The 26,079-nt window shown below is 51.3% G+C and overlaps 8 protein-coding genes and 1 non-coding gene across 13 annotated transcripts; 6 read left to right on the top strand and 3 right to left on the bottom strand.

The window, feature by feature from the left end:
• Positions 1–37: 37 nt before the first annotated feature.
• On the top strand, positions 38–116 carry PV05_08906. Its single transcript has one exon. It is a non-coding gene; the product is annotated as a tRNA-Arg (tRNA).
• An 81-nt stretch (positions 117–197) lies between these two features.
• On the bottom strand, positions 198–3,960 carry PV05_08905 (uncharacterized protein). The gene is made up of 2 exons (XM_013458452.1): positions 3,382–3,960; positions 198–3,322 (listed from the first exon to the last, which is right to left on the bottom strand). Exons 1-2 carry the CDS (start codon positions 3,686–3,688, stop codon positions 501–503), a joined length of 3,129 nt encoding a protein of 1,042 aa, XP_013313906.1. The 5' UTR covers positions 3,689–3,960; the 3' UTR covers positions 198–500.
• Positions 3,961–4,184: 224 nt separating this feature from the next.
• On the top strand, positions 4,185–7,299 carry PV05_08904 (uncharacterized protein). Its single transcript, XM_013458451.1, has one exon. It carries the CDS (start codon positions 4,353–4,355, stop codon positions 7,248–7,250), a length of 2,898 nt encoding a protein of 965 aa, XP_013313905.1. The 5' UTR covers positions 4,185–4,352; the 3' UTR covers positions 7,251–7,299.
• A 363-nt stretch (positions 7,300–7,662) lies between these two features.
• On the top strand, positions 7,663–11,129 carry PV05_08903 (isoleucine-tRNA ligase). The gene has a single exon (XM_013458450.1). The coding sequence runs from the start codon at positions 7,703–7,705 to the stop codon at positions 10,958–10,960; it is 3,258 nt and encodes a 1,085-aa protein (XP_013313904.1). The 5' UTR covers positions 7,663–7,702; the 3' UTR covers positions 10,961–11,129.
• On the bottom strand, positions 10,858–11,733 carry PV05_08902 (uncharacterized protein). The gene is made up of 3 exons (XM_013458449.1): positions 11,439–11,733; positions 11,238–11,333; positions 10,858–11,070 (listed from the first exon to the last, which is right to left on the bottom strand). The coding sequence occupies exons 1-3, from the start codon at positions 11,508–11,510 to the stop codon at positions 11,050–11,052; spliced, it is 189 nt and encodes a 62-aa protein (XP_013313903.1). The 5' UTR covers positions 11,511–11,733; the 3' UTR covers positions 10,858–11,049.
• Positions 11,734–11,917: 184 nt separating this feature from the next.
• PV05_08901 (uncharacterized protein) lies at positions 11,918–12,873 on the top strand. Its single transcript, XM_013458448.1, has one exon. It carries the CDS (start codon positions 12,107–12,109, stop codon positions 12,545–12,547), a length of 441 nt encoding a protein of 146 aa, XP_013313902.1. The 5' UTR covers positions 11,918–12,106; the 3' UTR covers positions 12,548–12,873.
• A 4-nt stretch (positions 12,874–12,877) lies between these two features.
• Positions 12,878–16,887, bottom strand: PV05_08900. 3 transcript variants are annotated; one of them, XM_013458446.1, is made up of 4 exons: positions 16,333–16,887; positions 15,859–15,997; positions 14,774–15,246; positions 12,878–14,722 (listed from the first exon to the last, which is right to left on the bottom strand). In XM_013458446.1, the coding sequence occupies exons 1-4, from the start codon at positions 16,395–16,397 to the stop codon at positions 13,324–13,326; spliced, it is 2,076 nt and encodes a 691-aa protein (XP_013313900.1). In that variant the 5' UTR covers positions 16,398–16,887; the 3' UTR covers positions 12,878–13,323. The 3 variants fall into 3 exon arrangements, with proteins under 3 accessions (XP_013313900.1, XP_013313899.1, XP_013313901.1); XM_013458445.1 differs by having other exon boundaries at positions 14,774–15,997; XM_013458447.1 differs by having other exon boundaries at positions 14,774–16,887.
• A 1,621-nt stretch (positions 16,888–18,508) lies between these two features.
• Positions 18,509–21,428, top strand: PV05_08899. Of its 3 annotated transcripts, XM_013458442.1 has the most exons (4): positions 18,509–18,640; positions 18,694–19,735; positions 19,786–21,007; positions 21,063–21,428. In XM_013458442.1, exons 1-3 carry the CDS (start codon positions 18,592–18,594, stop codon positions 20,231–20,233), a joined length of 1,539 nt encoding a protein of 512 aa, XP_013313896.1. In that variant the 5' UTR covers positions 18,509–18,591; the 3' UTR covers positions 20,234–21,007; positions 21,063–21,428. The 3 variants fall into 3 exon arrangements, with proteins under 3 accessions (XP_013313896.1, XP_013313898.1, XP_013313897.1); XM_013458444.1 differs by having other exon boundaries at positions 19,786–21,428; XM_013458443.1 differs by lacking the exon at positions 18,509–18,640 and having other exon boundaries at positions 18,655–19,735; positions 19,786–21,428.
• Positions 21,429–22,328: 900 nt separating this feature from the next.
• On the top strand, positions 22,329–26,005 carry PV05_08898 (uncharacterized protein). Its single transcript, XM_013458441.1, has 4 exons — positions 22,329–23,134; positions 23,260–23,616; positions 23,668–24,203; positions 24,256–26,005. Exons 3-4 carry the CDS (start codon positions 23,707–23,709, stop codon positions 25,121–25,123), a joined length of 1,365 nt encoding a protein of 454 aa, XP_013313895.1. The 5' UTR covers positions 22,329–23,134; positions 23,260–23,616; positions 23,668–23,706; the 3' UTR covers positions 25,124–26,005.
• The last annotated feature ends 74 nt before the right edge of the window (positions 26,006–26,079 follow it).

Here is a 26,079-nt window from a genome sequence, read left to right as displayed (position 1 = left end):
ACACGAAAATGCGATCTTCTGAACACCTAAAAAAGGAGGTGGCGTGGCCTAATGGTAAGGCGTTGCTTTCCGGTTTTGCCTGGCAAAGACTGTGGGTTCGAGTCCCATCGCCATCGTGATGTTTTTTGATTTTTTTTGGTTCGATTGAGAAATGAGTTTAGTTGGATAGTAGAATTGTTGGCAGTCAAAGGCAAGGATATCTATATGTCGGCAGAGTCCATAGTATTTCGTACGCTTTGAATCATTCTGCACGCGCTCTTGCTGTTGAAGAAAGACTGATGATTGATGTTTCCACAAATTGAGAAGCAAGACGAACTTCTGCAAATACTGAACTGCAGCCTAAAGAACGCAATTACTTTTAACCCCCTGGTAGCGCCTTCCAGCGTGCAATTGGGAATCATCTCATGCCGGCTCCATGGTCTCACAGCACTACTTAACATAATTGCTCTCCTGATACACACATCCCAGGGCGATCAAGGGCCGTTAAGTAGACTGGGGGACTATCTCCGGCCATAACCCTGGTTGTGATTGCCACCTCTTTGACCATAGCTTTGACCCTGATAATAACTGTCACTGACAGATCGGCCTCCATTTTGCTGATATGGTCGGTTGTCACGCTGGTACTGATTTTGAGCTTGGTTTCCGTAAGAGTACTGATCCTGGCCACCACGGCCCTGGTTTTGGTAGTTATTGTAACCTGCCTGCCCGCCTCCGTACCCGCCATCGCTAGGTGCTTGGTACCGATCATAGCCGTTTTGGCCTCCATATCTTGATGGCGGAGGAGGTGGAGGTGGCCCACCGCGTCCCTGTGGCGGCATGCCAGGAGCAAAACGGGGATCAAGGAAAGCAGCGAATGGATTGTCGCCAGGATTGCCCGCTTGACCCGGCATCATTGGTGGCCGATCCACGGCATAGCTGATACGTCCTCCTCTGTTCTGGTGATCCTGCGGATCGCGTCGGGTATTGTCATAAAGTGGTGCGCCACCAAAATCGCGACCGGAAGATCTGGATTTGGACTTCAGGATAGCTATATCGCTTTTGTCCAGCACAGGAGGTGGAAGCACAACTCCAGGGAATAACATCGATTTGTGCACATGTGTAGCAGGGGGTGCTGTGTAATGGACCATCAAAGAATGGTCATCGTCAACAATAGGTTCCATCTTGATGTCATCCTCTGGACCAACAAGATCCATGTGCGGAAGGAAATCCTCATTTTTCATGACTGTCCCTGCCAAACGCCCCTTACGCATAGAAAGCTTGGCGGTGTTCTTGCCGTCCTTGGACTTCTTGGAATAGAATTGTAGAGCCAGCTCTTCATACAGGGGGTGCCTGTGCGAGATGATTAGAGCATCTTTCCCGAGCTCGTTTCTCGCTCGCTCATCATCTGTCAACAGGGGATATTTGGTGTCCATTGCTGCAAGCAGTCGCTTTTCATCGATGAATGGGAGGAGGACGACTGCTTTCCACGACTGCTTCTTGCCATTCATGTCAAGATCAAATTCTTCCGGATAGAAATCAACAATGTCGGAATCCTCTTCGGTCATGAGCGGGTGGAATGCTGTTGGGATTGCATGATTCGAAGAGGCAGGCAGGACACCCATGAGTTGTTCATAGGGCTTGAACGGCTTGCCTTTGTCGAATTTGACAGTCATTTGGTCAATGTCGACAAAATCTGCCGCAAATGGTGCATAATGATAAGGATAGTACCAAGTCCAGGACGGGCAACCCTGAAAGTAGTAAAGCAGGACCCAACACAAGCCTTCTACATAAGACCTTGCGACCTTGTGGCGAAACTCGAAATCGTCTGGAGCTACATGAAACTTTTGCTCGTAGTACCGCTCGGCATAGCCGGCCTCCCATAGTCGCACAGTGTCCGGCGGTGGTTCATTCGGATCAGTACCATTCTGGGGCTTCTCAACAGGAGTGTTCCGGCCAGGTGTGCCGCTGTCATCAGACTCGGCCTCCATCAACTCAGCCTTGCGTTTACCTAATGCAGAGGTAGGTGTTTTGGCAGCGGCATCAGGACTGTCTGTAACGCCATTAGCGCCGTTCTTGACCGGAGTTTCGGCTGCCTTTTTGGCGAGCATTTGCTCCTTGAGCACAGCAGCGGCGCTTTTGTTGGAAGCAAGCGCTCTATCGACATTGTTCCTGTTGACGATTGCATTGTAGTCCAATGTGGGAAAGTTTGTGGCCTCAAACTTTTCAATCGGCCCCGTCGGGACGCGTGCATCTGCCCGTACAGGGACACGGCCACCCAAACTATAGTCCGGCGAGCTGCGCCGCTGTTTTGGGTTGCGCGCAGCTTCCCGGGCCTCTCGGGCTTTGTTATCCTGGTCTCGGCGTCGTTGATTGCGCTCTCTTCTGTCTTCGTTTTCTTTTCTGCGCTTGAAAATAGCATCCTCTTGTTTGGCCAGTCCTTGCAAGATGATCTGGGCACGGGCAAGATCGACGTTTCCGTCGCAAGTCAAGTAACCACCCATTATAGGGATATTATCTCTCCAGATAGCAATGAGCTTGTCAATACCGTCTTCGTGAATATCCAGGCTGGGAAGATGAGGTAGAAAGTCGTTGCCGACAAAGAAGCACATAAATACCCAGTCATCAAGGGCGCGTTCAAGGTCGAAACGAAATGACTGACCAGGAACAAACATCTCCGCAGCCAGATACTCACGCAAGATGGGCACGTTCAACCAGACAAATGGCTTCAATTCCTCTGTGGAACCTTTCTCGTCGTACTCGCCCGACTTGGCTTTTGCATTGCCTCTGCAGTTCTCTGCATAATGTCCCTGTTGGCCGCAGAGCTTGCAAGTTTTGGCTTTGGCATCTCTGACGTTGACATCTTCTCGAAGAACTCGGAAATGTGGTTCATGAGTGGCCAGCCCGAGCATGATCAAGTCTGCATCGAGACCATACATAACGTGCCGAGTATTGGGATCATACTCAGGATCAGAGCGTTGGGAACGGATGAACTGCATGATCTTATGCTCACCTTCACCTGGTACACTAGCGTCTGAAATGATGACCTTCAGTTCAGCCCAGGCAGGATCAGTGTTGAGTTTCCATTGAACCCAGTAGCGAATAGACTGCGCAAGGATGAACATGAAAGGCGTGCCAGGTGTGATGACATTACTATCCCATGTTTTCTTGATTATGTCCTCAGCTGTTGAGTCTTCATCATCGTCGTCTTCATCTCTCTCCTGTTTCTGTTGGCGAAGGAGTGTCTGAAATTCTGCTTTCTTTTCATCCGCCTCTTTTGCGTCCCTGGCTGATCTGAAACGACGAGCACGTTGCTGGTTCATCTTCGCTCGAGGAGCAACTCCATCTGCACTTGTATCAGCTGCATTGGATCCTGTAGAGTTCCGGATGAGGCAGAGGACTTACCAATTGCGATCATGAGCAGTCTCCGTGGGCGTACCATGTTAACTACTCTCTCAGTGTATTTGAAAATCTCCATCATCATTTCGCTCTCATTTGCTGGAGGCGCTTTGTTCTCAGGATGAGAACAAGGGTGAACAATACCATTGAAATCGAGATAGAGATTATGCATCTCCTCCCCATTTGGATTGGGCTTTGTGGTGTCGACGGGGTATTGCACGCCATCGATTTCATAGGGCTGCTCCTCTATCACAGGTGTAATGATCTTGGGATATTTCTTGGTGAGCCATCTAAAGAGGGCCGGGACACCCATGATGCTTCAAGTCGCGCAATGCGCTCAAAGGATTGGAAATTGTGGAAATGGAGGTTGAGGAAAGGATCTCAGGGAAGATAGTACAGTTGTTGTTGGCGTTGCTGAAACAAGTTCGAAAGAACCGACGCTGCCAACACGGCAAGAAGGATGCTGCTGTTGCGATACTTTGCACGGGGACAGCTATGTCTGAGAGTCGCACGGGGACAGCTATGTCTGAGAGTCCATCTCGACTCGAGAGTGGTGGGAGTGAGGATGGGCGTCGATGAAGTGACGGATGCCTTGAAATCTGCGAGCCTCGACTTCTTCACCCGGAAGCGCAGACGAAGGGCTTAGGACAGGCTTGGCGGCTCGAGGCAGACCGTAGGGGGACCGGACTCCGAGCATGGTAGCCTCATCACGTGAGAGGGTCACAAGGCTGTATCGTTTGCGAATATAGTTAGGCTCGGTGTGGTTTTCCCGACTTCGCGCCAACGCGAATGTTCCCTTACCGGCGAGTCGGCTGCAAACCCAAAAAGACACTTCGATTATTCCCACGGGCCCAATGCATTGGGAAGAAGTTGGCAATTGGAGATTGGACTCGTAATAGATCCCGTCGAGCTTGTCATGTACATATTCATGATCTCAAAAAGAAGGTCAATACCGCAATCATGAACCCTCCTTCAAGATGATGCGAATACTGGAAGCGCAGGCCCCTGCGCGGCAGACGGCCACAGACACCATTCAGACATTGAGTAACCGACTTTCCAGTGCGACGTTACTGGAAGACAGACGTGCTGCAATACTCGGTCTACGCAGTTTCGCCAAGCTCTATCCTGCTTCTGTTGCGTCTGGAGCCCTCCGGGATCTTATTGCAGGTCTGAGAAGAGATGGGGAAGACTCGGACACAATCAAAGTGGTGTTGGAGACGCTGTTGATGCTATTCGAGCCAGATGAGAAGTCCCCAGAGGCCTCCGAGGAGATAACGTTGTGGCTGGCCGACGAGTTTACACAACACCAAGACAACGTTACCGCATTATTAGACCTTCTCGAACCCGGCGATTTCTACTTACGACTATATGCCCTCCAAATCCTCTCGCACATATCTACTGCAAGGCCGCAGCGAACGCAGGAAGCTATCTTTGCTGCGCCACTGGGCGTCTCAAGGATCACGAATGTGTTGAATGACAAGAGAGAGGCAGTTCGGAACGAGGCGTTGGTGCTCCTAGTAGCCCTCACACCTACATCGGCGGAGCTGCAGAAGGTTGTGGCCTTCGAGAATGCCTTCGATCGTATCTTTGCGCTGACTGAAGGCGACGGCGGCCTTTCACATGGTTCCACAACAGTGCAGGACTGTTTGTCGCTTCTGGCCAATTTACTGAACCTGAATACTTCAAACCAATCATATTTCAGGGAGATTGGCGGTATACTCAATATCAAGAAATTGTTTTCGGCAGCATTGGAGCAGGAAGACTCCCAAGATGGGGTTTCGGACTGGATGAAGCCACAACGAGACATGAATGTTTGGGGTCTGCTTGGTGTGGTACAACTGTTCCTTGCTCCAGGCTCCCCAGGCACTGGGGTGAATCAGCAGGCCTTCTGGCAGGCTGGGGTCCTGCAAATTATTCTACGGCTTGCATTCCATCCAGCCTTCAGCACCGGGATCCGGGCAAAGTCTCTGCAAGCTTGCGGAGATATCATTCGAGGAAATGCTGGCCTCCAAGAACGCTTTGGTGATCTTGCTGTGCAGGTTAAACAACAAGATACCACTTCTAATGGACATGTGTCTCCAGCCGCTTCCGAGAAGCAATCTAAGTCCCACCAGGCGATCTACCGAGACCAGAACGTCATTGAATCCCTCCTGGAGCTAGCTCTGGAGTCTGCACCACTTGCTATCTTCGACGTTCGGCTTGCAGCAACTTCCTGCCTCAAAGCATTTGTTGATGGCCATGCTGGGATCAAGGCTCACGTTCTACGTAGAGCCATCGAAGGGCACAAAAGTGGAGACGACACCATTCCAAACATGCTCACTGTGTTGCTTGAACCCCCCGGAACTCGAAGCAATTCCGACCCTTACCAACAGTGGTTTGCTGCTGTGCTCGTTCTGCACCTTCTTTATGACACTCCGGAAACCAAAGAGCTGGCATCTACTGTCACGGAAGGCGACGCTGAGAGTGGCGAAGAGGTGGTCACTTTCGTTCAAAGCATCGCGAGCAATGTGGTCGCGGGCGTACAGCATGTCGAAGATGAGCGTGCGCTGATTGGCTGTTTGATGTTGCTGTCGATCTGGCTATTCGAAGCTCCAGAAGCAGTCAATGACCTTCTCGGCGAGGGAAGCAATGTTCAAGGCCTCGTAGCCGCTGTGAAGATTGCCAACAGCTCCATGCCACTGGTGGCAGGCCTCTGTGCTTTCCTGTTGGGAGTGATCTATGAGTTTTCAACCAAAGATTCTCCTATCCCTCGTACGACGCTGCATGGCCTGCTGATGTCCAGCCTCGGGCGGGAGACTTATGTGGACAGACTGACAAAACTTCGAGAGAACGTCTTCGTACGTGACTTCGAGGTCCTTCCACAAAGCGGAAACGGGGGACTCCCAGAAGTTTTCTTTGATAAGACTTTCATCGATTTTCTGAAGGACAACTTCAGCCGATTCTTGCGGGCTATTGATCGGGATCCTAAATTCGAGATATCAATTGTGAGCAACGGCGTACAGAAAGGAGTATCGAGAGACCTAGTGGACAGTCTGAGGGCTGAGGTGCAGGAACAAAAGCAGGCTCTGGAGGCTGCCAATACCGAACTACTGCAACTCAAGAGAAGGCTGGAGCAGGAGGAACTCGACCACCGTCGAACCCGCGAATCTGCTGCCGTGGAGGTCTCGAGAATCAAGCAGATCAACCAAAGTCTGCATGAGAATCACGAAGACGAGTTGAAAAAGTTGCAACAGGAGTCCGCTCGAGAACGAGGTCTGTTAGTGAAGAGCCATGAGGATGAGATCCAACGACGCCACACCGAGCACGTGGCCACAGTTGAAACCGCCAGAAAACAACATCAGGCCGACATGCACAAGTTTGAGCAGCGGCTCAAATTAATCGAACAGGAAGCCTCGAGGGAAAAGACAGCCTTGATTGAACAGCACGGGCGTGAGATGAGTGAGGCGGACGCCAGAGCCCAAAAAGCTCGCGACAGAGAGGCAGCAGAGATCAGCGATCTGAAGGGCACCATAGCAGAGCTTGAGAGGCAGTTGAAAAGATCTCAGGAGGAACATGCTCAAGATCTTCAGACTGCGCACGAAGAATACACGTCCAAGGAGAAGGATCTCGAGGCTCGCCTAAAGCGTGCAGAAAGTCGACTACAGGATGCAGAGACTCGTGCTCAACACTTACATGACGAAGTCGACAAGGAAAAGGCTGCTCGAAAGGACGTCCAGACGGAACTTGATGATCTTCTTGTTGTTTTTGGAGATCTTGAGGCAAAGAGGTCGGCGGATAAACAAAAACTCAAAAACCTGGGACAGGAGGTGTCTGAAGACGAAGATGAAGAGGCCGATGCCGAGGAGGACAATGATGGTGATAATGATGTTGAATAACAAAAAGCTCTTGATGATACCCTATCGTATTACCAGTGACTGATGTGGCTCATTAACGATCCCATGTACCTGTACATTACTGCCGGCCGTAAACATTGAAAGATTGGGATTCTGAGATGACTGCTGGATTGTGGCCGCGCCCATGTAGTGCGTGACCCAGCGCAGCATGCAAAGGGCCTCCCCTGTAGTGCCGAGCTCGAAGGCTCGCTACCTACCTAGCGATGCAACCAGGGTACTCCGTACGGTGATGAGTCATTCGCCATATTGTTTGTCGCTTGATCATTGAACATTCGAACGAGGCTGTCAGAGCCTTATGAGGTACGTCCAATCGGAGTACTGAGTCTCCGTACCTGCCAAGACTTCGAGATGATCTGCGGTCTTGCCATCCTGACTCACGCTTCAGTACAAAATTCCTGCAGCAAGCCCAGTCCTGAAGATTCGACAGTTCAAACATGGCGGTCGATTTCGCTGCAGAAGAGGCCGCCACTCTTAAGCGCTGGCGGGAGATTGAGGCTTTCCAAACCCAACTGCGGCTGTCGAAGGACAACAAGCCTTACACTTTCTACGATGGCCCGCCGTTTGCGACCGGTCTTCCTCACTATGGCCACTTGCTGGCTTCGACCATAAAAGACATTATACCGAGGTACTGGTCCATGAAGGGTTATTATGTTGAGCGGAGATTTGGCTGGGACACTCATGGCTTGCCAATTGAGTACGAGATTGACAAGAAATTCAATATTTCCGGGCCGGCTGCGGTAAAAGAAATGGGAATTGCAAAATACAATGCGGAATGCAAGGCTATCGTCATGAGATTTGCGACAGATTGGAGAGAGACTATTGATCGCCTAGGGCGTTGGATCGACTTTGACAACGACTACAAGACCATGGATCCTACCTTCATGGAGTCTGTGTGGTGGGTTTTCAAGCAGTTGTTCGATCAGGGACAGGTGTATCGCAGCTACAGAGTCATGCCATTCTCGACCGCGTTGAGCACACCTCTGAGTCAGCACGAAGCACAGTCAAACTACAAAGATACCCAGGACCCGGCCGTGGTCGTTGCGTTTCCCTTGGAGGATGATCCCAAGACAAGTCTCCTGGCCTGGACGACTACGCCATGGACGTTACCATCCAATCTCGCTTTGGCCGTCAACCCCAAGTTCGAGTATATCAAATTTCTGGACAAAGATTCTGGTCAGCAGTTCATCATGCTCGAACAACTACTTCGTACGCTGTACAAGGACCCAAAGAAGGCCAAGTTCACTATCTTGGAAAAGATCAAAGCCACCGATCTCCAAGGAAAGCGCTATCTGCCACCTTTCGACTACTTCTATGAAGATTTCAAAGACCGTGCCTTCAAGGTCTTGCTCGCCGATTATGTAACGGACGACGACGGTACTGGAGTGGTCCATCAAGCCCCAGCTTTTGGTGAGGACGATTTTCGAGTTGGTTTCGAAAATGGTATTGTCAGCCACCAAAAACTTCCACCCAACCCTGTCGACAACACAGGCCGTTTCACGAATGAGGTCACAGACTTTGCCGGTCAGCATGTGAAGGAAGCTGACAAGCACATCATCAAGCACTTGAAGGCCTCTGGCAGACTCATTCGAGAAAGTCAATTGACCCATCCGTACCCTTTCTGCTGGCGGTCGGACACACCTCTGATCTACCGTGCTATTTCCGGCTGGTTTGTGAATATTGCTGGGAACGATAACGTGCCTAGCATCATCCCCGATATGCTAGATGGAATTGCAAAGTCCCACTGGGTTCCGAATTTTGTGAAAGAGAAACGCTTTGCTGAGTGGATCAAGAATGCTCGCGATTGGAACATTTCCAGGAATCGGTATTGGGGAACACCTATTCCGCTCTGGGCGAACGATGACTATTCCGAGGTCATTGCTATTGGGAGTATCGAAGAGCTGAAGAAGTTCAGCGGCTACACAGGAGAGATCAATGATCTCCATCGAGACGCCATTGATGATATCACAATTCCAAGTCAGAAGGGCAATGGCGTTCTGAGACGTGTCGAGGAAGTCTTCGACTGCTGGTTCGAATCTGGAAGCATGCCTTATGCTTCTTCGCACTACCCATTCGAAAACTCCGACCGCTTCGAACAAACTTTCCCTGGCGACTTCATTGCTGAGGGTCTTGACCAGACTCGAGGATGGTTTTACACCCTAGTCATCTTAGGTATCCACCTAAAGAAGATGTTGCCATTCAAGAACTGCGTGGTTAACGGCATCGTGCTTGCCGAAGACGGGAAGAAGATGTCGAAACGACTCAAAAACTATCCAGATCCTACCACGGTCATCGATAAATATGGCGCCGACGCCCTCCGTTTGTACATGATCAATTCGCCTGTCGTTCGAGCCGAGCCTTTGAGATTCAAGGAAACCGGCGTGAAGGAAATTGTGGCAAAGGTGCTTCTGCCGTTCTGGAATAGCTACAAATTCTTCGAGGGTCAAGTGGAGCTGTTGAAGAAAGTCGAAAATGTTGACTACGTTTTCGACCCGAAAGCGGAAAGAACCAATACCAACGTGATGGACAAATGGATTCTAGCCAGCTGCCAGAGTCTGCTCAAATACATCAACGAGGAAATGGCAGCCTACAGACTGTATACAGTTGTTCCTGGCCTGTTGAACTTGATTGATGAAACCACAAACTGGTACATTCGGTTCAATCGCAAACGTTTGAAGGGCGAGTTGGGTTTAGATGACACGATCCACGCTTTGAACACCTTGTTTGATGTCCTCTTCACCCTCGTCCGAGGACTGGCACCTTTTACGCCTTTCATCACCGACCTCATCTACAGCAAACTGCTACCATACATCCCTAAATCTCTGTACAGCGAAGACATGCGAAGCGTACATTTCCTTCCATTCCCAGAAGTCCGAGAAGAGCTCTTCAACGAGGACGTCGAAAGACGAGTGGGACGTATGCAGAAAGTCATTGAGCTTGCACGACAATCAAGAGAGCGGAGAGCACTGGGTTTGAAGACGCCCCTGAAAACTCTTGTGGTCATCCACAAGGACCAGCAGTATCTCGATGATGTCAAGTCGTTAGAAGGATACATTACTGAGGAGCTGAATGTTCGAGACCTGGTTCTGTCCTCGGACGAGGAGAAGTACAATGTCCAGTATAGTGTCACGGCAGATTGGCCTGTTCTGGGCAAGAAGCTGAAGAAGGAGGTGCAGAAAGTGAAAAAGGCCCTTCCAGATGTCACAAGCAGCGAGTGTAAGGCATATCTCTCAGAAGGAAAAATCACGGTCGCCGGCATCGAATTGGTCGAAGGAGACCTGGTAGTGAGAAGAGCTCTCAGAGAAGACGAAAGCTCCAAGGACCAGGAGACCAACACAGACAACGACGTTCTGACCATTCTCGATGCTGCTTTACATCCAGAGCTGGCACAGGAGGGGCTTGCCCGTGAGATCATCAATCGTGTACAACAGCTTCGGAAGAAAGCGAATCTCAAGCCCACTGACGATGTCAAGATGGAATACAAGGTGCAAGAAGATCCAGACAATATCGGATTGGAGCAAGTCTTTGAGCAGCAGGGTGCGTACATTGAGAAGGCGCTGAGACGGCCTGTGGACAAGCATGTCGTTACAGAGTTTGACGGGCAGGTTCCAAATGGAGTCAAGCAAGATTTCATCCTTGAGGAGGTGCAAGAAGTGCAAAAAGCGACGTTTTTGTTGAGGCTGCTCAAGCTGTGAAGAGCACAAACACATGTAGGATGAAAACGCTTTGATTATGAGGGTAGAATTAGAGCGAGTTAAGGCAGCCTAGGCCTTCCAGAGAACTCTTATGATCTCTTCGCGTTTTTCTAGGGAAGATGTCAGCTAGAAGTATCAGAAAAGAGACGAATGATGAAACATAGCAAGGCCGAGCCGAGCGCTGAGATGACCATGGCGCTGCCCTCCCTGTTTTGCGAGCGTGGAATATCGCCCCAGCGCACTCAGTCCAGGTGATAGAATTAACGGATCGACCTACCAAATAGCAGTCCTTCAGACGCATAAACTCCTTCGCGCACATATCTTGGTATGTTGACTGGTAGTCTGCTAGTATACATTTGCCATACGCCGTAGCCTGTATTGGTAGGTACAGATGTTAGCTTGAATTTCTTGTTGCTCATGGCAGGATGTTTCAAAGTACAACAGCCTTGAGAAGGGGGGGGGGGGTTTTTGAACGTACCTCCACAGAACACTTCGCAGCGGCTTCCGCGAGTTTCTCGATGGGCCGCGCGCGGCCGGACATCGTCGGCATCTTTCGAATGGTCCGAAGGATGTGTCAACAGGAGGGAATGTCGTTTGGATGTAGATGTAGATATGATGTCTAGGAAAATATTTATCCAGAGGAAGTCCTCAAAATCCTCAGGTCAACCACATCGACCTCCGAAATTGGAGTTTTCTTCCCTTGTTTATTTCCTAGTCTGGGTATGTGCACAAGTCCTATACGACCCGTCTGTAAGAGAGTGCATGTCCATGTGATAATGTGTGGTGGCGCCGGAAGTCGTTGACGACGGGCATCAAAGACTACGTCGGAGCATGCTGTCACGAGTTTGAGAGTCGCTCATTGGTCCCGGCGGGACTGCGCTCAGAGATGCATATACTCCGCTGAGATCCATCCGGCGTCATGCCTACGTCATCGGCATTTATGCTGGAATGACCGCAACCGCGTAAGTGCAGTGTAATGTTTGAGCAGGCAAACAATTCGAGAGATGTTGCAATTGAGGCGAGTCTACACGATAAAGCAACCAAAAATCTGAATCAAACCATCAGCCATCATCACCATCATCATTCTTAGCCAGCATAACTACCTCAACACGCCTCTGTCAACCCGTCCGACCCGCAATCAACAACATGTCCTCCCGCACCCACGCTCACGGCCACACTCCCGGCCACCCAACAACACACGCCAAAGCCGTCGACCCGTCGGCCGCCAGTCACCAACACCTGACCAACCATCCAACGCACTCCGACCCTCCCAATCCAGCAGACAACACCACTAATTTCCAATCCTCCGATCCAAGCACGAACGCCCACGCCAAACCCACGAGCAAAGTCATGGGCGACCTCAAGGGCATGGCTCACGGCGTGACCGGCAGTATGGAAGCCGCCACCGGCACACTCCTGCGGAATAAGAACATGCAAGAAAAAGGGTTCGAGAAAATGAGCGAAGAGGACCAACGCCTGGCCGCGAAGAGTGGGAAAGCACCCGTAGGCACGACGGCTGTCGATGAGAGCAGCCCTCAGGCCGCGAGTTATGGGCCAGGACGGACGACAACCGAGTTGTCGAAGTAAGCTGGCCCTTGACCATCGCGTCCAAGGTGTGGCGGAGAGCATGGCGAGACGAGGCTTGCAGAAAGACAGCATGGAGACGGGCAGGACAAGCTAATGACCGGAGCATTGATGCGTACGAAACCCTCACGTCGAAGGGGGCCTTGGTGCTCCTGCGACTGCTTTGTCAATGGCCATTCCTTACGCTAGACTAAGGCGAGGGCAGCAAGCAATAGTACAAACTAAGCTGGGAGAAGGCTGTGCTGGAGTCAACTGAGATACCACTATTTGCCTTGCACTAGCGAAGTATTCACGACATATCGTGCAACAATTCAGAATTGTTCAACTCATCTGGTTCAAGACATATGATGCTGATGATACGTTTTAGTAGTTCGGCGCAAAGATCAATACGACTAGAGCAACTTGGTGCTGTAGTACACTTTTCGTCCCGTCTCCTTGGAACCCATCCTACAGCCTTCGGCACAGGGACCTCATTGCTGGCTCAATCCAGCCCAGCATGGCTCGATCTTGCAAGCTCGGTCTGTGATGTGAGCACAAGACATGACTTCGGTGAACATGACAACCATCCAAGAACAATAAACCCAATTTCATTGACCAGCAAGTCGCTTTTTTGGTGATTGGGACGCCTCCATCATTAGACAAGGGTCGGCTATGGACATGACATGATTAGAACGTATGACAGACAGGTAACACTGCCCGGATGCAGCATTATCGACATTTCCGGCACGCAGCTGTGCGTGTGGTAACAAATTTTTAGAGTATCCAAAATCCCAGCCTATTCATTCCTGCTCGAAGAAGAACCCATCATCCCCAGTTTTCTGGACCCCACTCATCCGATGCTCATGCGTCCTTGAGCGTGCCAAACCGTTTTCATCAACTCGGTCATCGTCGCCATCTCTCGAACCGCCAAAGCGCTCTTCCATGGTACTCTCATCGACAAACGTGAAACCTCTGAAAGCATTCTGCATGGTTGGCGACAAAGGCGTCGAAGCAGGGTTAGCACCAGCTGCCAGAGCGGCGGCGCGAGCATTCAAAGAAGATGAAGTGTTCAAGGCGTTGGTGAACTCGGGATCGAAATTTGAGGTGTCGGCGACCGAGGACAACTTCGGCTTGAACGGCGGCACAAGGTTCTTCTTGCCTAGAGCATCCCACTGGACGTCGGCGAAGAATGGGTGCGCCATCAATTCGTCGGCATCACCATTGGCACCTAGTCTGTGCCTGGGATTGCGGTTCAACAATCCCTTGACGAAATTGCGGCCTTCAGTGCTCAATGCGTCTCTCGGGAAGCGTACTTTGCCGAACGCAATGTTCTTATACATCTGCTGGGTGTCCTCGGCATAGAAAGGACTCCAGCCGCAGCACATCTCAAAGACTAGAACGCCAAGTGACCAGAAGTCAACCATTTTGGTGTAGCCTTGCTCGTCGAGTAAGACCTCAGGAGCCAAGTATTCGGTGGTGCCACAGAAGGTATTGGTAGTGTCATCTTGAGTTAGATTGGCCTTGGAAAGTCCGAAGTCGCATAAGGCAATATGACCATTGGCATCCAGAAGGATGTTCTCTGGCTTAAGATCCCTGTAGACTATGTTATGTTCATGGAGGTGCTTTAGCGCCAAAATGAGCTCAGCAATGTAAAATTTGGCGCGGTCCTCCTTGAACCGGCCTTCCTTTTGAAGGTGCCAGAATAACTCGCCTCCGGACATGAAATCTGTGACCAAGTAAAGATCGGTGGGCGTCTGGAACGAGAATTTCAGGCCAACGATGAAAGGTGATTCGGTGGTGGCCGTCCGTACCAGGATATTTCTCTCTCCAATGGTGTGTTGAATTTCCTTCTTTTGGATGATAACCTTCTTCGAAAGGACCTTCATTGCATAAATACGTCCGGTGTCCTTCTTGCGGACTTGGTAAACTTGGCCAAACGTACCCTTCCCGATCAACTTTAGAATCTGGAAATCATTAGGGCCGAAATGCTTCTTGTCGACCTTGGTAAAATGCATGCGGATATGGATCTCGCCAGTTATGTCTTGGTCTTCTGGGCTTCTTGGCCCGAGCTGGAAGAATCCCTCCAGATCAGGTTGTTGTTCCGAAAGATTCAGACACAAGCGGACATGGCCCAAGAAAGCTTCGGTCTGACGGTCATACACTGTCACGTCCAGCTCTGACTGGTGACTGACGACGTCGCTAGAAGAATGTTAGCGCTTCGAATGGTTAGGACACACAGGCTGGACTTACAATGTGGCGTCGTGGTCCCACTGGGGGTCAGTCACCTTGCTGAGCCCCCGTTCGTCGCCAGTCCCATTTGTACTGCTCTGGCGACTACGCATCGGGATAGCCATTGGCTTCCCCATATCGCTGTCTGTTCGTCGGATTGGGATAGATTGTAGTGCACCCACAGGTCCCTTTCGGTCATCGCCATCCACGTCCATCCTGTCGTGCTTGGGGCCTTTAGACACATATTCATTCCATTCAAATTGACAGACGACATAAGGATCATAGGAGGGCTTCAGATTCCGGCCCTCCGCAATCTTGATAGACAACTTGCCTCGAGGAGCAGTCGTAGGTGGTATGTCCTCTTTCGGCAAAGCTTTCTCCGTCGTCTCGGCACTACTGTCCCCAGCGGCCGTGCTCGTGCTGGACAATGGTGAACGTGTTTCAATCCGTCGTCCTTCTTGGGACAAGGCTCGAGGAGTGAGAGGTGGTGTAGACTTTTTACGCGGCCGATCGGCCACGTCTGAAGTTAGCTCTTGTGTCTCTTGTAAAATCTCAGATGACGGTGGCTTAGCAGAACTTGGAGATGGATGTTTGGGGCTTTGTGGTCGTGAGGAGTGGGTGGACGATGTAGGGTTGGAGATATGTGCCGCAGAAACATTGCTTTTGGTAACGCTAGAGACGGGTAAGGACTGGTGCCGACGCTCTTTCACCGCAGATGCACTCTTGGGGAGTACAAAATTCCTCAGAGCCTGCGTGATGGAAGCTAGACCACCGTCCAGCATTGATGAGCCATTCTCTGCAGCCTCTCCATCTCGGTGCACCACTGAAGCGGCGGACGAGACTGGTGTAGGCGGCATTTGAGGGGTGTCAGTCTGTGTGACCGGCTGCGTAGACTCAGTCTGTGGCTCATCAGGTGGCGGCGTCGGCGCCGGTGCTTGTTCCCGCTCCACCATCACCATCGAGCCTAGAGATGCAGACGACACCCGGCGGTCCTCGTGTTTCTCCGGACTCTTCAACAAGGAATGTGCAGACTCTTCATTATCTTCGGGGGTGGTGGCAGCTTGAGATGACCGTGACGGGGTATCTTGAGAAGGATCTCTACCCACCTGGCCAAAGTAGCTGTGCATGATTCCAGGTAGTCGCTTATCGTGGAGGTCTGGCCGTGGCGTCGCAACGCCTGAAGGGGTGGGCGAGCCCGAGCCGATCTGATCGTGGAGATCATCTCGTAACTCTTGTCTAGCACTGCTGTCCGCAGGGTCAGCGATGAACTTGAGAGAAGATACAGCAGCAGCAGACAAAGGTCCTCTCATGCCACCACCAGTGCCCAGTCCAAGTGGGCTACACATGATGATCGCCTTGCAAGAACGCTAGTTGTATATCCAGAAGCGGGCTTTCACCCAGGACCCAAATATTGACGGACTCGGAACTAATTCGTAGGGACCATGGTGAAAGGAGGCCAAGTGAAGAAGTTGGCGCTCCTTGCAACCGAGGCCAAGGAAAGAATAGCCCCGCGGTGTATAGCCAACCATTCCCGAGTTCGTCGAATACGAAGCACTTTGGTAAAGAAAATTTGTACGTACTTCTGTGCCATGGCTTGTCTTAACAGGTCTGCAGCTGCCTGTGGGTTGACACCAGTCTGCGCCATGACGGCGTCACACTTCTAATGGTCCTCCTCTTCGCAAATCCAACACCGTTGGTTGGGGTTTAAGTATCTCGTTGATATCGCAGCTTCCCGCCTACGGAGTGGGAGGGTTCCTGAATTTCCGGTTACAGGCTCAAAGGGAGTGACGAAAGTGGTGCAGAATTTGGAGATTCTCGGAAGCTTGTCGGCAGGGATCGTAGGTAGTTCTCGGAGACACTCCCAGGTCTGACTCAAAATGAAGGCCCCGGAGGCTGGAAAATGGCAAGGGTTTGGTTGAGGATGTAAGTGGCGAGTAGATCGGTAACGACAGCGAGTTCGACGGGAGCGGATGGTGATGGTGATATAATCGAGCTACAGGTAGCGAAAAATTATAACCTTTGAGATTCTGGCGGGCTTATGGTACACCGGGAGTAGAGGAACCACAAGGAACCCTGTGTGGGATGGGGTAAAAGAGTGGTTCGACAATGGCAAAGGGCGAGCGGGCAGGCGCAAGGGCAAGGGTAAGGGCGAGAGAAAATAATCGAACACGCAGGACCGATGTCATAGGACAGACCCGGGCAAGAAAAACAGGATGCTTCGGGATACCGTAGGCGAGCCAAAGAACATGGCCCTGTCAATTGCTACCTACCTTACCTACTCAGTACCTACGGAGTATTCCAGTAGTGGTGGGATACAGTGGTGGCTAGGCTATTTAGGTTGGCCCGATGGAAAATCGATAAAGTTATTTGAGCCACCCCTTCGCTGCGTTGCCTCCCACGATCCAGCTCAAAGGAGTCAGCAAGCCAGATCTCTTGTCCAGCTGGACAGGCAAGCACCTGGTAGGTAACGGCAGGGGCACAAACCAGGAATATCTCCGAAGGCCAGACATCTCGAATCGACTGGCAGTACTCGAATCTAGCCTGACCGTGCTGAAGGATGGGCTGTGCTTCAGGCAGACTATTGCGCGGCAAAGATTGACAGGTAACGAAAACAGACACTGATGTGTTCTCCATTCGTTCTGTTCGTAATTGTGCCCTTTACGAGACTGGCATTCGAAACTGCTGGACGATTTACGCATCCAAGACGACGTCATCCATTTGAAACCTTTCCCTTGTCGTGCTGGGCCACTATGTTGCATTTCTGATACATCCTGGCCGGACCAGGCCTCTGAGATCCTGGACAAGAAAAGCAAGCGAATCCCCGTCCTTCAGGCTCTCTTCCAAGGCGATTTCCATCCCTCGATGGAGAAGGGGTGTACGAGTCAGTGTTTGCCAGAGCCGCGACTTGCATGTGCGTTTTGGCAAATGTCTGGCCTTGATTCGACCCGACAAAATCTCGGAGCAAGCAGAAAACCTCAGCACATGCAACGTCGTCTCGGCGTGCCCGCAAGGCTAATAAGGAGGCCATGTTTTGTCCTACCTAACATGACCTAGAATAGATTCTGGTACTGCTCACCACTTGCCTGGCAGACACTGGACAGACGCCTTGTATAGACGCCTGATCGGCTATTCACTGTTTGTCGCGTATCTCCTTACTCCGACAAGAAGACTCGAGGTCGAATATCATGCATCATCTATGGAGGATGCCCATCAAACGGACAAGTGCGTAGGTTTGAAGCCGATCAGATCACGGTTACCTGTTTGGGCTGTGTTTGATACCCTGATGTTGGATACGTGATAAGCCTGAGCTGCCAGTCTTGTCTGTGTTACTCAGCGAGGATCGCCCGTGCGACCTACTATAGTAGCAAGTGGGTTAGACGACGTCGAGATGGGCCTTCAATGGTTTGGCTGGCCTTGAGCTGTATGGAGTCTCCAATGACGACTATCATTATACTCGCAGCATCCAAAGCAAATTTAGGGCTGTGCGTGGGCTTGTCTTCGCTCCCTGTGGGAGGTTTGAGCGAGGGCCGAATAGCAGTTTTCTGTGATATCTGTTCAAAGATCGAAAGTCATGTACTCGAGAGTCTGCTAAAAATTGCATATGCATCGTTAATGGAAGAATAAGTCACAGATCGGTAGTTTTGCTTGACCGTTGAAAGTTGCGGCTATTGTCTCAGTGCCTGAACCTACTCGAGCCAGATCTGGGGCAAACTTAGCCTCGCTGCGACTAAGGAGCAAGTTTTGTCGGCAAGGCTGCGACCGCGTTTGCGCGTGTCTTGAAATTGTTACACCCATCTGCAACCAGAGGATTTTGGTAATCAACCCGCCCATCCTTTCTCATGGCGAGACGCCCTCGTCTTGCGGCGCAAGTCGCCCAAGCTTCCATGCGTGTGTTTCCATCAATGAACTCGACTGCAACGATCCTTACTAAGTCGTGTCAGGAACCCCAATCCCAAACATTTCCGACAACGAAGACGATGAGATGCCAGACGCTACACCTGCAGATCCGACAACGCCGCAAGCAGATGAAGATGATGGAATTAATGAAGATGATGAAGACACGAACGAGGCGGAAGAGGCTCCCACACCTTCAAGAGGTTCAGAACAGCCCTCTCGCTCGGCCACTCCTCGTCGGGGTCCAGGGCGGCCATCTCTACCTTTCAGCAGGCGAAAACGTCTAGGACGACCGCCGAAGCATCGACCCCCTGTTTCTGATGATGACAATAACGATGTCGGATCCGAAATCAGCACACCCAAGAGGAGAGGTGGCTTCCGTGGCCACAGAGGAGGACGATGGGGAAAGGCCAGAGGCGGCGCGACAAGAGCAGCAGCCCCTCTCGACGCGGACGGAAACCCAATGGAGATCGTGAATGACGAGGTCGAATTACCCGAAGATCCAGAAGGAGAGACAAAAGTGGACAAAAGTGGCCATCTCCTGGGTGGTAGAGAATATCGGGTCCGTACATTCACCATTTTGGGAAGAGAAGATCGACTCTACATGCTTTCGACGGAGCCAGCACGCTGTATTGGGTTCCGCGACTCGTATTTGTTCTTTCAGAAGCATCCGCATCTCTACAAGATCATCATCGACGACGACGAGAAACGAGACCTCATTGAACGGGATGTCATACCCCATTCTTACAAAGGCCGGGCTATTGGTGTTGTGACTGCACGCTCTGTCTTCCGTGAATTCGGGGCGAGGATTGTCATTGGGGGAAAGAAGGTTACCGACGACTACGAAACACAGAAAGCACGAGAACGGGGGGATGTCGAAGACGAGCTGGCTGTTCCTGAAGATCGGCTTCCTCCACCCGGGGAACCGTACAACCGCAATCAGTATGTGGCATGGCACGGTGCCAGTGCAGTATACCACACCAATGCACCAAGCGTACCGAACCAGGCAGTTAAAGCCCAGGAAGGGAAGAGACGGAAGATTGTCGTTACGAGCGATAATTGGATGTTTGAACATGCGCGAGAAGCCAGGTAAGGAGTTTGCTTGTTTCAAAAGTCCGATACTAAACCATCTCTCACAGTCGGTTCAACTCTACGCTGGCAGCAGGCCGTCTAGAAAATCTGAATGGGGTCTACGACATTCACACCAACGCCATGCATTGGCCAAGTCATATGCAACCAACGCGTGCCCGATGGGAAGTTGTCAATGACGAAAATGGTGCTGAGCTTCAGAAGGAGACATACAAACTTCCTCCTCTTGATCCGGTCTATGCCAGGAATTTTCGGATACATGACCTTTGTCTGGAATCAGCACCAGAATCATGGCTAGGAAGGCCTGGTCCTGATGGAGACAGTGAAGGGCTTTCGTCAATACCACCAGAAATTCTGGAAGAGCTTCCAGCCCATTGCTTACAGGCCTTTGAAGAAGCCAAGGCACGTGAAGTCGATTGGCGAGGCAAGTGGCATTCAGAACGAGTCGATGGTCTGCGGGCACGCTTTCTCACATCCATTGACTGGTACCCGAAATGAATATGAAGCTCTCCACCTGAGAATCTGCCCCTGATGCCGCGCATTTACGGTACTCGACGGGCACTCTGGGCCGATGATTAACTTCAGTGGAAGGAGGCTGCTACAACAGTTGTTTGACCCCCAACTACATCTTGCACTGACAAGCTGAACAGAAGTCAAGCTCCAACTCCAGCTTGTCAGAGGCTTGCCCTCCTGCCGCTGCAGCTCGGCCAACTGATTTGGCCGTCTCCTTGCCGGAATCTTGTGTCGATGATTTTCTCCAGTTTCGTCCGTTCAGGACACGAGAAGAGCGAGGTTCGTGCAGGAACGTCCAGCCCACATTTCAGCCCAGTTCTGCCGTTGAAGCGGAGTAGAGGTGGCATTTGACATCCTCTGGGCCATAATTTCGACCTTTGTGGGAATTCAGACTTGCAAACCCGGTGGAACCCGACATGGCTGCATGCAGCAAAAAGTCCAAGCGTGACTTCAAGGAGTCGAACAAACCGAACCTCGGCGGATTTCGTGGAGAAGGAGCTGTCTCATTCTCCATGATTGGTTTGGCAGTTTCTGTCTCCTCCAGCAGCATTCTACGAAGCCAATGAAATATTACAGCACCACTCCTTCAAGTCAATCGTGACAACGTAGAATTTTCTTCCAGTGGAGTTGCTCGTATCGATTCTGCATATTCATGGACCGGCGGCAGAAGAGACGAGACTTGTTAAGACAACCCGTGAGGGGTTGCAGAGCGGACGTATTCTGTGATCTCTAGAGTCCATGGTGGGCATTCGAGGACGAGTGAGATGGAGCCTTTTCATCCGCGTGGATATGGCCATGTGCTCACGCTGTTCAGGAGGTAAACCCACGTTGGAGGCACTGTCTGTATACCTGGTAGTTTCCCAACCGCCTTGCACGTGAGAGAGAACAATGATGTCGTTGTGCTGGAGAAAACTCCGAGGCAGTGTCGGATCGTTCTAAGCGCAGAGCAATACAGGTAAGCAGTGCCCAAAACGCTGCAGCTAAAGGAAAGGCACCCGGTGAGAAGACTGACACTAGCACTTACGAGCTGGCATTACGAAATCCAAGGGGGCGAATCAATCTATAATGGACAAGTAGCAATAACGTCTCGATCAATATGCAGAATGATGGCAGAGCAAGCACATTCGCAGTATTCTAGTAGGCGGCATTCAATTGTTTGTGAGACAGGGTTTCTGTCATTCTTCAAAGTGATGGAAGTGGCTTTTTCGGAAGCCCACGTCTGCATAGAAACTGAGTCTAGGCAGCCGGATAGTGGTCGAGCGTTCGTCACAATGAGTGGCGGATGCGAATGGATAGTTAGCCGGTGGCAAGAGGCAAGAAGGCGAAGACGAGGGAAGACAGGTCTCGGAAATATGGGGACAACCAGAATGACTTTCGAGGGTTGCTGGATGCATTTCATCATACTCCGTAGTGCTCCCCAAGTTGCATGTATAGTATTGATCTTCGTTAGGGGGCGAGGGGCGCAGACACCGACACTGCCAGGCAAAGCGAATAATAATGGCCAGCAAGAAGATGATAACTTAGTGTAAGTCAACAGCCATCACGGCGTCCTCGCGGTTTGTTAGTAGTTAGATGGCCAAGGCGGCAGCCGGGCGGACCGGAGAAAGCCAGGCGCACACATTGGCTGAACATTACTAAATCACGCGGTCACATTGATTCTCTCAGAACCTACGCGAATTCATCACAGCGAATGCGATCTTGTGAGCGAAGTGTCTGCATGGAGTGAGCGCAAAATGACTGTGATTGAAGTGATGGACAGAATGACACATTCTCCTGGGCACCTAACAGTCTTTCATCGCCTCTTCAAGAGTCAGCCCACCCACCCATGTTATTCACTATTCCCTCAGCTTCATTCTCACTGGGCCCCAAATGCGCTCGTCAACCAGTCAGTCGTCTGGAGCCCAGAAGCAATGGTTGGGCTGGCTCCCTTCACTCTGTTAGCTAAAAAATCTTACCCTGCGACTACTCCTTTTTTCACTGGCTCCTGTTGGCTGGCTGGTCTGTTCGTTTCCGAACCGTCGTCTTAATGCTGCAGCCACTTTATCCTCCTGCCTCCGCTTCGCTTTCGCAGCCCCCGATTCCCAAGCCCGGCCGTCCTGTCGCTCTCACCCTTTTGCCCTCCACTGCCCTCTCGCCATCGAACCCTGCCGTGCCCAGCCCAGTCCACCCGCTAAAACCTCGAGTGACTGGCACACTGGCAACCCGCACATCGATGTGCACAATTCTCGTCCCTTCCCCTCCCAATCCCGTGTCTTCAACCTCATCATCCTTTTTTCTCATCTCCCCATCACCTCACCTGTTTTTTGATCATTTCTTCTCAAACCTCTCACCTCCTCCTTCACCTCACCTCTCTCCTCTCAAAGCCGGTGTTTGTTTGTCGTTGTTTGTTGGTGCAGCCACCGTTGCTATTCCTGGCCGACGATTGAAGGATTTTCACCCAGCCAATTTCGGACCCGGGCCCACGCCTGCCTCTTGAGTGACGACTCCTTGCGGTCAGCTTGATTGCCACAATTTCCCACGCACCACCGTCGCCAGGCTACCGATTTTGGGCCTTGCTTCGCCCATACCAGTTCCGCCTTCTTGTCGCCCAGGCAGCCCTCGAATAGTCTTGGTGGCCAAATTGAGGTTTCTTCTGACGAAGCCACCTGCGCGTCACGAGCCGGTCAGAGCCTTCTCACTGCAGACGTTTCTCGCCTTGCTAGTGGCTGTGTCTCCCCGTCCACACTTCTGTCCTTCGCCCGGCGTTGCAGGGTCTCAAACCTCCATCACCACACCTTTTTCGCTTGCTCTCATCCGAACAACAAACGCGCACCCGTTTCTCTATCTCAAGTCACCAGGAACGTTGGTTGTCTTGAGAGTGAGTGCGCTTTTGGGTGACACCACTTGGTATGTTCTCTGCCGTCCCCTCGACCTGATCTATCTTCTACCAGCTCAAGCTCGGTAATTGGCGAAACATGTGCCCTTGTACCAGTTCTTTGAAGACATCGTCCTAACTTCAATCGCGTCTGCAGGCTGCCAGATTCAATAAACGTCTTCCTTACACTGCCGCATCCCTCAAAAAGCGACTACCCTTACTGTTTCGACGAGCTTTTCACTAAGTCTTGTCCGCCAAAATTTAATACTGCTCTTCCAACCTCCAGAGGAGATATCTGTACACGATCTGTCGTTTGTCGGTCTATCCGTCGAACCACACCAATAACACCTACGCCCTTAACGAAGACCAGTACTTTCGGCATCGCTTCGAACTCAGCGTTTGGCCGCGAACGATTGTCATCTCCATGCTCGGCTTCTGAGGTTGCTTTACACAACACCTTCAAAAGCTTCGGCTTGAACGCCGAGTGCGTTGACGTAGTCAGCGCTTGCAGACAGTGAGTACATTGCGGCTTCAAGGGTACCAACAAGTTACTAACCTTTATCAGGGCTTCTGGGGCTGTCTGCTTCCCATCATCCCATTGAGCATGCCTTCTTACCACTCCTGGGGGCCAAATGGCCAGCACTCCAGACTCCCTCCCACTCCTCCAGAGTATCAGAACGACTACCTAACACCGATGAGCGCTGTCTCGGAGCGAGCCTACTATCAGTCACAAAATTACCACCCTCGCCGCTCACTGTCTACTAGAGACTACAATGACAGATACCAGGCCCCACCCGCATATACTGCCCAGCAGCCTCTTGCAAGCCAGGTAGCAAGTCTCGGCCATGCTTCAGTATCCCAGGAATATCCATATCCTCAACCATACCCGCAAGCGGGTGGACAATATGGATATCCTGCTGTCGGTGCGCCCATCTTGCCTCCGATCCGTGTCACCGATGGGATGGGCTTCTCTGCCCACTATGCTCAGCAACCCACTGAGTCCAAACCAAAGGAGGAGAAACCAACCGGAGGCGTGGCGCAACATTTGGACTATGATATGGATTTGATGTCGAATTTTGTGGCTGAGATGTCCCAGAAACTGTACGTTGACTGAATACAATGGACTGCGCGCTGAAGCTAACTATCGGCACAGTGTCACACCGGATTCATCTCCATCCTCCCAGTTCCGGAAATACGTCTCTCAAATCCTCTCATCTACTCGCTTACCGAGCTCGACAATCATGCTCGGTTTGTTCTATTTGGCATCGCGCATGCGACAGTTGAACGAGCGAGGCCAATCGACTTCGTCGTCCGGTACCGTGTATCGTATGCTCACTACGTGTCTCCTCCTCGGCAGCAAATTTCTCGATGACAACACCTTCCAAAATCGATCTTGGGCCGAGGTCAGCAGCATCCCTGTCAAGGAGCTGAACATGATGGAAATACAATGGTTGACAGACTTCAACTGGGAAATCCACGGCATGATGTACGACGAAGAGGAAGGCTTCTTCATGTGGGTCGAGCACTGGCATGCCTATGAAGAGAAAGCTCAACTGGCCAAAGTGAAGGAGATGCAGAAGTTGGCACCGATTGAGACTAGCATCCGTCGCAGTCATTCTCTTCATCAACAACCTCTCATGTCCCCTGAAGGCCCAATTCCCCCTCAATATCAACAAGGCTCGCAGTACGACACTCGCTGGGTTCAGCCATACATCTCGGAGTACTCGCCGCCATCCGCGCCTCACAGTGGTCCTGCCACGCCAGACTACTACACCCCGACATGGTCTTACACGCCCACGGGTCCGTCATTTGGCCGCCAGTCTTATCATTCTAGCAATACTTCGGCCTATGCTGCTCAGCGTAACCAGCTTCCCACTCACGGGCACAATTATGGGTATCCCCAAAACATCACACCTAGTTGGATGGCTCACGCTCCCAACTGCGGCTGCGCTCTGCATGCCAAACAGTCGGACTACTACTTCAGTCATGCTGGATATCCTATGCAAACTGTCGTCGGTTAAATCATTTCATACCGTCCAGCGTTCAGCGAGCTCGAGTTGGTCGAAAAAGTCATCGAATCGCACCGTTTCTTGGGTTCCCCTGTTTTACCATCGGCAATCTTGCCCTCATGGGCTACCCAGACGACATCGAAGAAAGCCACTTCGACACCATCAGGTCACGTCCCGGCGCTTCTTGATGAGTCGAAATCTTCGCTAATTGACCTTTCATCTAACGACCTTTTACGAAATTGTACCTTCCAGTCCTTCATTCTTCGGCATTTAAACAGCGAGCAACCTTTTTTTTCAATGATAGAGCAAGGGTCCGTTCTTTCTTACATACATTCACGACGAGGTGGGTGATTTCAGGAGCTTCATGGGGAAGGCAAAAGTCACAAAAAAGTTCAGCGCTCCAGAATGGGTGGTCGGCGTTATGGGTAGTGTTGGTACATGGGGATCTTTTCGAACACAGGGCACGCTTCAAATACTTGCTTTACGGTGTCCTCTCGGACAGTGAGGCAAGATGTGCATTCATACTGAGGGGCCAACTCGGTGGTGGTTGTGCCTAAGGTTTGCCGGTTCCGTCAAACTTGTAATTAGCTATGTGAAACGAGGCGGTCGGTGCAATGAAGGGAGGTTTCAAAGGTGCAACAAGAATCGACTCATGCTCCCAAGGGTTTTTAATGGATGTCGAGGTCTGCATGATGACAAGAACAAGGCGCACACCTAGAACGGCGGTGTTAGCAAGCACCGGGGACATGTTGGCCATTGTTATTAACGGACCCTCTGTTGGGTCTTGATGCATTCAGATGGGCATATACCTCTCGATAGATTGATTATTGCTATGACTTTTTGCTGCACGAACCCGGAGATAAGAAGACTATCAAAGGACGACTTTCCTAAGAAGTGATGGATCCTCAAGTTTCTACTTCGTAGAATGCAAAGGCCCTATGAACCGCCCGTTGGTGGATGATGGTGGC

This window comes from Exophiala xenobiotica, assembly GCF_000835505.1.
Source record: "Exophiala xenobiotica strain CBS 118157 unplaced genomic scaffold supercont1.5, whole genome shotgun sequence".
Classification (NCBI taxonomy): domain Eukaryota; kingdom Fungi; phylum Ascomycota; class Eurotiomycetes; order Chaetothyriales; family Herpotrichiellaceae; genus Exophiala; species Exophiala xenobiotica.
This window is presented reverse-complemented; position numbering and strand designations above follow the sequence as displayed.